We start from the raw sequence: 9,957 nt of genomic DNA on the forward strand, positions 1-9,957 counted from the left end.
TGCTTGCTTAGTGGTGGATCTTAACCCTACGCTTAGTCTTCGAGAACGGAAAAATGAAATTAATTCTAATATATAATCTTACAAACGGGGCTGAACTTAAAAAATTAGTTACCATATTAATATAACATTAATACTTATACTTTATATAGAAATGAAATAATTAAAAGTATAGTATATAAAAATGATATTTAGGTTATACATACAAATAAATATATGAATGTCATAACCATATGATTTTCGTATTGAAGAAGGCACAAAGAGAAATTTCCACGCCAGCAAGCATCGTGTTTCCGAGAGAGAAGTCAAAGAATAGCGATCCTTTGAAAGCACAGTTTTTTATACGAAAGCGTTTTAAAACGTCCCTATAGGTATAGTTTGTCATATGATAGCTCAATTTCTTTTACAGGACTATATTTACTTTTTATTTTTTTTTAATTATTGTCACGCGTTTTACCCTTCTTTTAAATTGGTGAAGTTTGTAACTAACTTTGTAAACTGAAATTATCTAGTGTCAAGACACTACGTTCTCCACTTTACTCCTGAATTCGAGATATTTCGAGTTGAGTAGCTTTTATAATCTTTGAACCTAATCTAATTTTTTTTTATGAAATATTTCAATTTACTATCTAATTATACGTACTTTGGGAAAAAAATTATACGTTGTTTTAAAGCGTAAGTGAGCATTAGAAGGGAATTTTGGAAAATCCACATCAAGAGTTTACAATAGGAATCGAAAGTTTTTCTAAAATGTCGTTATTTTTAAATATAAAAAAGTATAATTTATACTAAATAATAAATTAGTAATTTTTGAGATTGTAAGTTACTTTTTACTGAACAAAATCGAAATCCTAGTATTATAATTAAGAAAAGAAACTAGTATTATAATTATAACAACAGGTAGGTATAAGTATAATATATTCCTTGAGTTCACAACTAATTCTAATGTATACAAAATAGATAAGTATGATTTATCCTATTTAAAATAAAACAAAAAAAATCCCATTAAGGAAACTATAATTAACTTGATGCTGGGAAATACCTTTTACGTAATCTACTGGCACATGTTATAATAATATAGTGATAACTCGTTGATAAGCGATTGTGTGACTTATGCGGACACTTAAGTAAATTTTTTTTTTGCTTTACCCTGTATCCCGCATATAACAAGGTAATAGAAAATAGCATAAAATATAATAAGGGAAAATAGAAAATAACATTGTGAGTAAGAATATTTATATTTTCATAAATACAATTTAAATATTATATCTATATATAAATATTTGTATAACGATTCCAGTCCCCCAGTATCGCTCGCCATGGCGCTGTCCCCGGCGCGCTACCCGCTGCTGTCCCCGCACTACGCGCCGCTGCCGGCGCCGCAGCCGCAGCCGCAGCCCGACTCGTCGCACGACGTGAGCCATCCGCACTCTGATAGTGACGGTAAGTTTGTTACTAAAGTAAGGATGGCGAGTTGTGACCCATCTGAAGAAAACAGTCAGAAGTAAGAAAAATCGTAACATCTAATCTGCTACGACTATTGTTAGGGCCACTACTCGTTGAACGTACTGTATGACTTTTTCACAGTACTGTGTGCGTGTTTTATAATAATAATTCTAATTCAGATTCCGTTTTTACACAATATATCTGTATTAATTCCAGATGACAGTATTGATGTAACAAACGAAGAAGATTCAACGTCATATTCTCCTCCAGCTGGTTACCCTCAAAATTGTATACCTTATGGGTATGTGATATACCTATGTATTATTTTAATATACGAGTATTTACTTATTTATTAACATAATTCTAAGTATTTTCTAAAAGACTTGTACGTTTGGATTTAATTTGCTTATTTCCAGCTGCATGGAAAGAAATAAAACAACCGCTTAATTAAGGGAAGTTTATCAAAATATAACAGTGAAAAATGCATTTAAATCGATTAGTCACAGCACGGACCTACAGACAAATCCTTCGGGTTTATTGTTTTGAAAAATGTCATAATAAATGTTCACATATATACCTATCTTCTAGACAGCCATCAGTTACATGTAGAGTGGTGGAACTCACAGCTGCACTTCTTTTTATCAAAACAGGGAAATGATAATATCTCATCCCCGAATGGAAATCGAACCCACAATCGCGTTTACATTCATATGCTATCCCACTACCACACGGTGCCCCAATAATACAAACATTATAAATAGATAATAAAATAAATTATAAATATAATACAAAACAGGCCGCTAGGCGTGGAGAGTTCCGCGGAAACGGCGGCCCGGTTGCTCTTCATGGCTGTCAAATGGGCTAAAAATCTACCTTCATTCGCCAGTTTGGCTTTTAGAGATCAGGTAATACTTACATATTATATTTTTTATTACCTAAACCTATTTAAAATATACAGGTATCCGTGAATAGAAAGACAAACTGATACAGGTTATCGACATTTAAATGTAAATTTTTATTTCGTTTTTTACCCCATATAGCGTAGTACAAAATTATTGACTTTTCAAGATATTAGCAATTCAATAAAAAGTAATCTAAATATACCTACTTATAGAGTTATTCTTCAATCTTTACCTGGAACCCCGCATAATTAACATAGGTCGAGACTGTTAATCCTAATAAACTTTTGGCCTCGTTTTTTCTTTTTAGTTTAATGCAGTCGCGGTTTTTGTTTTTTTTTAATATTTTTTTATTCACCCATATCTACTCTCTTTTACAAAAATTCGCTAACAATATATTATATTATTCGCTAACAATGAAAAATACATATTTTCTTCTAAAACAACAGGTAATTCTCCTGGAGGAAGCGTGGTCAGAGTTATTTCTTCTGAACGCTATACAATGGTGTGCACCACTAGATGCAGCTTGTGCAGCGCTTTTTGGCACCGATCAGAGCGATCAAGGTCTGTTTATAACAATCACAATATATGTATGGGTCTGACTGTTTGTTCACTTCTTAAGGCTATTAAAAAAATTAACTTTGGAACAATCTTTTGGTACCGTTAGTAGAAACTATTTTACATTGCATGCTTAACAATATTTGCCTAAATTTCTGTTTCTATACCTAAAGATGACACATTAGGTACTTGCAAAGTGTCCGAAATGTTGCGTTTCTAAAAAACTATTAAATTAAATATTCTATTAATCTGATTAAAGAGTTCTATGTAAAAGGTGTAATCATTGCGGAAATCAAAGATATTTTAACATAGACACAGTTAGCTTAGGAAGATCTTCGAACTTTGATAAAGTTGACCAGTGAAAAGAATTTAACTTAGTACCTATATTTAAAAATAAGCACATTACATGATTATTTCCAGAGACAGGCACCAGCTCGAGCGTTCTGCGTCGCCTGCGTGAGGTGGTGTGCCGCTATCGCAGCGTGCTGGTGGACCCCGCCGAGTTCGCGTGCATGAAGGCCATCGTGCTGTTTAAACCTGGTTAGTTTTTATATATAGAAGCACAGATACATACATACATGTGTACATATCTATGTATTTGTATGTGCTATGGTTTTTTTAGCTTTACGCTGTATATAAAGGGTGGTAAGTAGAGAGAACCTGTTGCTAAGACACTCTGTTTGCGCTAAATACTCGAGACATTGCCTGTTGAGTGACGGAACTCAAAATCGTGCTTTGCCTGCCTGTACCACGACGACCTCATATTATACGTATTGTTTTTATTATGATATGACCTTATATTATAATATTTGTTTCCAGAAACAAGAGGTCTAAAAGACCCACTCCAAATAGAAAATCTTCAAGACCAAGCGCAAGTAATGCTAATGACCCACGCCAGAGCAGCACACGGCTCAGCACCGGCGAGGTTTGGTAGGCTATTGTTATTACTACCATTGTTACGTGTAGTTAGTCCACAACATTTGGAAAGGGAGTTTTTCGCTAAAACTATAGGTCAAACACCGATGGAGAAAGTTTTGGCTGATATGTATAAAAATTGAGAAAAAAAAGTATAAAGGAAAATTTATCCGGCTCGAAGGACCATGTTTTCATATTGATTTACTTTTTCAGTTTTATTATGTAGAAATTGAATACAATTATGAATTTATTTTAATATGTTTCTTCTCTTGTCTAATTGTTTCTTTTAAGTAAACGCAATAGTAAAATTCAGGTGAGGTTTAATAGAATATCATTATTACGTGTAATTATTCCACAACAGTTAGAAAGGGAGTTCTTTGCTGAAATAATAGGTCACACACTAATAGAAAAGATTTTGGCTGATATATCTAATGAAATTTATATGAAATTCTATCCGTGTGGTTTTCACAGTTAAAATATATTAAAAAAATGTTTAATTTAAAATGAAGAAGTAGTAAAACTCGGCAAAGTGCAATATATTATGTAAATATAATACAAACTACCATTTATCTATAATAATTACTAATATAATATAGATATATTTAAATTAAAGGTCAAAAGCTTTTTGCTTTATTCTTTTCTGCTATAAATTAGCTAATATATAAAATAATTACACAAAATAAAATTACATTTAAAATACAATTTTTTTTTCTAGTGTATTAGTTGATAGCGATAGTTGTGGGTTCGATCCCTAATTTACCTACTAAATTATTATCGCCACTATCTGGCAAGACAAACTCGGGCAAGAAAAACAATGTAATATAGTTACGTATTATTTTATGTATATTTAATTTATAAATGTAAAATATGGCCTATTAGGTATAACTTCTATTAACATTAAGATTATTATCAAAAATGTAACAGCACTGTAAAGTCTTAGTCCTATCTAAAACAAAAATATTTTTAATTATTGTAAATATCCTTATATGTAGGTATGATATAATATTTTTTTATTCTAGTCACCAACTTGTATATATTATTTTTTTCCTTATTATTTTTGATTCATACATAATAATTGTAAATGATTCATAATATTTTCTTTAAAAATGTGATTAAAATAGAATTATGTTCCAAAGTAACATTATTAAATTATAATTTCTTAAAAATAAAAAAATATAGGTATATTACATTTTAAAATGTATTAAGCGTTTTTTTTATTTATAACTTAAAAATAGTTTGTGATTATTATGTATTCATAATATACTTACCTACATCAAATTGATCATAATTTTTTTAAAAGACATTCAGTATACAAATAGATTCGAAAATCTAAATACCTATAGTATTTAAAACTATTTAAGCTGCTATGAGTAATTGTTAGTTGCTATAAGTATATCGATTCAAATTAATTTCTAATATAAATATTATATAGTTTTATGAACAATTTATATATAACATAAATTAAATTCTGTAAATATTTATAAATATATATAGACAAGTAATTTAGTAGTAGTGTAAGAAAATTAATGAATATATGCACTTACTTAGAAAACTAACACTTAATCACATAAGTACCTATGTATTATGTATGTATATTAAGCTTATTCCAGGACTGCCACATGTAAGCGAAATAGCTGAATATATTGAATAAATGTTATGATACACATACAGTGTTCTTATCTTTTATCCATATTTCTCACATTACAGGAAATTTCTAAAGCAGTGCTTCATGTTAATTTAAAGTCCTTTATCTAAAAGTTTTTCTTTAGTGATGAAAAATACATTAAAAGTGTAAAAAAAAACTTAAGTCAGACGTGGCGTTAAAATGGCTTCACGCCGTGTCCCGCACATAGCGAAGTAGGCAGAGAGGTCCTAGTGTTAAACACTCCGTTCGCTACGCACCGTCGAACTATCGAGACATTGTGTTGAGTGGCAGTGTCAGTGTGTTTTGAACTTCGGCACAATGCTTCGCTCTGTTGCAAGGAAATGAAAATATTAACAATTATTTTCCCCCGAGTGGGCATCGAACCCAAAACCACACACACGTGCCATTGAGCCACGATCAACATCAATCCTTTCCTGTCGTCCTTTCACCCAGGACTCCTAACAACATTGTATTTCTACAGAAATCACATCAAACCTACTCATAGATTCCGAACACAACGCTAATGTTGCGTGATGAGGAAGATAGAGAGTCACTTAGTACCAGCGCTCTCAAGCTTGAAAGAGAACCTGGGAACCTTGTGTTAAGAACACTCCGTTATCTATGAGAAATTCAGAACACCAAAACTTATTTAAAAGGATAAGTACTTCATTGACCAATATTTAATATTTTTTGTCGAATAAACGTCGAAAGGCAATCAAATGACCTTGACAACGTTTTAAGTAAATAATGTCAAGTCTAATACACATTCATACGTACAACTATAGACGTACAGTGCGGTCAACGAATCGTGGCCATCCTGAAGTTAGAATCGTTGACCGCCTTGCACCTACACAACTTGCTGTAAAAAAAATAAGATATATTGCGTCGCCATCGTGATGCTAGGTCCAGAATTTTTCGGAAAATCGGGCAACGGAAGTGTCTTAAGGGGAACAGGAAGTGTTTTAATATTAGGTCTAACCTACCCTGTTATTTGCGGTATATAGCGTGAAGCTAAAAAAAAACTCAAAAAATAAAAATCATCAAACTCCCGAACCCTAGACTAAAAAGCCATTCATTAACTATTAAACTTATAGGTTAATCAATATACTTATTATAATTTATTACACTACGAGTTACTCTAGCGCAAGTCCATTAAAATTAATTTATAAGATCTTAAGATACCTACATATCATTAGGATAAAAAGTATTTTTTTTTCCTGTTTGTCGTAGTATCGATATTTTCATATGCAGTTGTTGACCTCATGAGTATGACGATGACGATGTGGTTCATATTCAAAACTTGTGTAAGTAAATCCTTTTTTTATTTTTACGCATCTCCTGCATTTAAAATATTCTGTATGGCATGTAAACAGAACAAAAAATGCAATTGTTTTTAAAATAAATGATTTACTCTTATACACAAAATAAATAAGTTATTCTCGCTAGAAATGTCAGTAAAACATAATTGTCAATACCAACATCAATCTACAACCAACACACAAATGTTTTTCTATTCTTTCAATATGGTTTTAAAAATTAAGTATGTATTAATAAAGTTATTCATATATAACTTTGTTATATGACTCTGACCTTAAGACATTACACATTAAAAATGAATCATAGAGGACACATCACTAAATCATTCCAAGAAATTGACAACTAAAATACAATATTGAAAATCCAGTTTATTCGTATTAAAACAAAATAAAATCTTCATATAATAAAAGACCAAGGACAACTTCATATATTTTAATCTTGATATGTTATTTTGTAAAAAATGCATTTATAAAAATATTTTTTAGTGTTTTAAATTTTTAAACAAAATTTATTTACACAAAAAAAATACTTATATAGTAAATTACAAAATTATGAACTGTGGCTAAATTTGACTAATAAATATATAATATACTTAAATAGTTTATTCATATTAAATATATGAGAAACTGTATTGTATATAAATTAATATTATAAGAATAACATTATGTTTAAAAAATATATCACACTTTCATCACTTATAATGGACTTTTATTGTTTATATTTAAATTAATGCAAAATAAATCAGATCTATGAACATATTATAATAATAAAAATTCTTTTAAAAAATATAAAAAAGGGAAAAGAAATATTAAGAAAAAGAAAATATATTACAGATTGTACATAATTTCCCTATGTTCATCCATTTAATGCCTCGTTTTTAATTTAAAAAGACATTTTAATTTCATTTCAATCTCATTTTTATATAAGCAAATGAATAAAAAAATTTAAAACAATGAGGGTGTATGATAAAATCCACCAAATGCTATAGTATTGGTGACTTTTTCTATAATTAGATAACAGAATGGTCTGTTTGCTACAAATTTGAGTGCACTTATGCGGTTACCAAACTCCGCTGCAGTTACGGCAGATGCAGCAGTTCCTTCCTCAGTTACTTCTATTTCTGCTTTGTGAATTATCTTAGTAACATGTACTGGTAATTTAGTCATATATGGTAATCTTGCTTTTCTCATATCAAATAAGTCAAAAATACCCATTCGGTTTAAGGGTTTTGTTAAAGACAGAGTGGATTCAATTTTAAATCTTGGTATATAGCAGTCCACTTCATCTTCATTGTATTGCTCCGCCGCTACCTTTAGTTCATCAAAAACTGTGTCCAAAGTAACATTACCTAAATTGTAAAACATTTCATTTAGTGAAACTCCTGTATCTGGTAACATTATAAGCATGGATAAACGGTTGTGGTCTCCATAAGGTATTTCTATGACTCGAGCTCGTAGCTGGCCAATGTTAGCAAAGGGGTATGTATACCTGTTGTACATCATGTTTACATTGCCCAATTTCACTCCGTTACTATTGTAAAAAGGTTCTACTTTAGTGAATGTTTTGTTAAATGGAACTGTCCATTGACCTTTGAAGTACAATGCACTTAATAGTACTAAATTAGCATTATCCAAGTCTTCACTGGTCACTAATGTTGGTATGCGTCCACGGGTGACGGAGCTTATGAGAGTGTTCATTAAACTTGATGTTCTTTCTGATTCTGTGAAGTTAACACTAATCATCCTAGTCTCATATCCTTTTGCGTCCTCTTGAAAATCTCTGAGTGGTCCGTTCTTTTCATCAACAAAAAGTGCATTGAACTTTTGCAATTCAACAGTGCTTGTGTTCACTTGGAGCCATTTAGCGAGGTCTTGATATTCTTTCTTCACTCTGTCCTTAGTCTTAGGCAGCACACGTATCGCGGCACTTATTTGTTTAAGAGTGTCATCTGTCGCTCCCTCAGCGATCACCGCGAGCACCGTCCACACGGTTACCGGGGAAATTATAAGATTTTCGCCCCTAGACTGACTCTGCGTCGTGTGATAAAGTAGCTCAACGGAAAAATTACCTATTTTAGTTGTTAATCCTGAATGTAAGCTTTTATCTAATAATTGCATAGGAACTTGACTATTACATAGAGTTAGATATAAAGAGCACAAAACAAATATTATCACACGCATTTTGCTTTATTTACACTACACTGTTAAATTATCAATTCATTAAATTTTAACTTAGTTAAAATATATCGCGCAGCACATTTTAAAAAGACTTACAATGGCAGACTGAAGTTAAGCGAAATGCTCATGGTTGAGTGCGAGTATAGCGTCAGACGGGGAAAACCTATTTATAATATCAACCGGTTTCCGTAGTTCAATGTTTGTAAAGCGTAAGTAATTGTTTATTTAAGTTTTGTCTTTACTTACTTCAACATGCTGTGTTAGAGCGAGATTCAAGATTTAAGAGTAAAACGTCATTGTCAAAAAATCTATACAGTTTAAAAATAATATAACTTTATAAGTTTATACTTATAACTTTTTAAAATTCATATTAATATTTTTTACTTTACATCTCATTTCAGTTAAGTGCTTATCTATACTAATATAATAAAGCGGAAGAGTTTGTTTCTTTGTTTAAATTAAACGCTAAGATCTCTGGGTCTACTAGTCCTAGTAATATTTTTTGTTAGTCTTAAATAACGAAATGACAATAATTTGGAATGCCATTTTATCTCTAATGTGTTTAAAGCTGCTTAACTATTTAGTTAAATATATGTAAGTATTAAAAATTGCACGGTGATATTTCACCGTATTTTATTTGATAAAGATTTTGAAACTTACGAGCAAAAGTTATTCTATCGTCAAGGAAAATTTAAGACGATAAGCTTTGGTGTTTATAGCATGTAATTGGAACGTGTGGTTATGGAGAAATGTAAAATTAAAATAATTCAACGCTCTGTTTTCGGCCGCAGACCTAGGTTCAAATCGCGCACGGGGCCTCCATGCCGCCGATAAGAATTATAGGTATGCGGGCGAAGCCGCGAGTGAGCCACTAGTATGTAATAAATATTTAACGATTATACAAAATTATATAATTTTATTCACTATAATTACACTCCTACGTTGAAGAGGAAGATATAATTGAACTTGTAAGGTCACGATAATAATGTTGTTATTAAATGAT

General features: G+C 31.0%; 2 protein-coding genes across 2 annotated transcripts in view; one reads left to right on the plus strand and one right to left on the minus strand.

The window, feature by feature from the left end:
• LOC146535260 (photoreceptor-specific nuclear receptor-like) overlaps positions 1-4,828 on the plus strand; it is a 29,477-nt gene extending 24,649 nt beyond the window's left edge. Inside the window, exons 6-11 of the mRNA XM_085191346.1 lie at positions 1,298-1,440; positions 1,660-1,744; positions 2,240-2,348; positions 2,792-2,906; positions 3,321-3,440; positions 3,720-4,828. Coding sequence (XP_085047472.1) covers positions 1,298-1,440; positions 1,660-1,744; positions 2,240-2,348; positions 2,792-2,906; positions 3,321-3,440; positions 3,720-3,958 — 811 coding nt within the window. The 3' untranslated portion in view covers positions 3,959-4,828. The remainder of the gene's footprint in view (positions 1-1,297; positions 1,441-1,659; positions 1,745-2,239; positions 2,349-2,791; positions 2,907-3,320; positions 3,441-3,719) is intronic.
• Positions 4,829-7,196: 2,368 nt separating this feature from the next.
• Positions 7,197-9,138, minus strand: LOC146535261 (serine protease inhibitor 77Ba-like). The gene has a single exon (XM_085190585.1). The coding sequence runs from the start codon at positions 8,955-8,957 to the stop codon at positions 7,722-7,724; it is 1,236 nt and encodes a 411-aa protein (XP_085046711.1). The 5' UTR covers positions 8,958-9,138; the 3' UTR covers positions 7,197-7,721.
• Between the last annotated feature and the right edge of the window lie 819 nt (positions 9,139-9,957).

The sequence above is a fragment of the Heliconius melpomene genome, chromosome 10, assembly GCF_056956725.1.
Source record: "Heliconius melpomene rosina isolate 202511_hmr_F chromosome 10, ASM5695672v1, whole genome shotgun sequence".
Lineage (NCBI taxonomy): Eukaryota > Metazoa > Arthropoda > Insecta > Lepidoptera > Nymphalidae > Heliconius > Heliconius melpomene.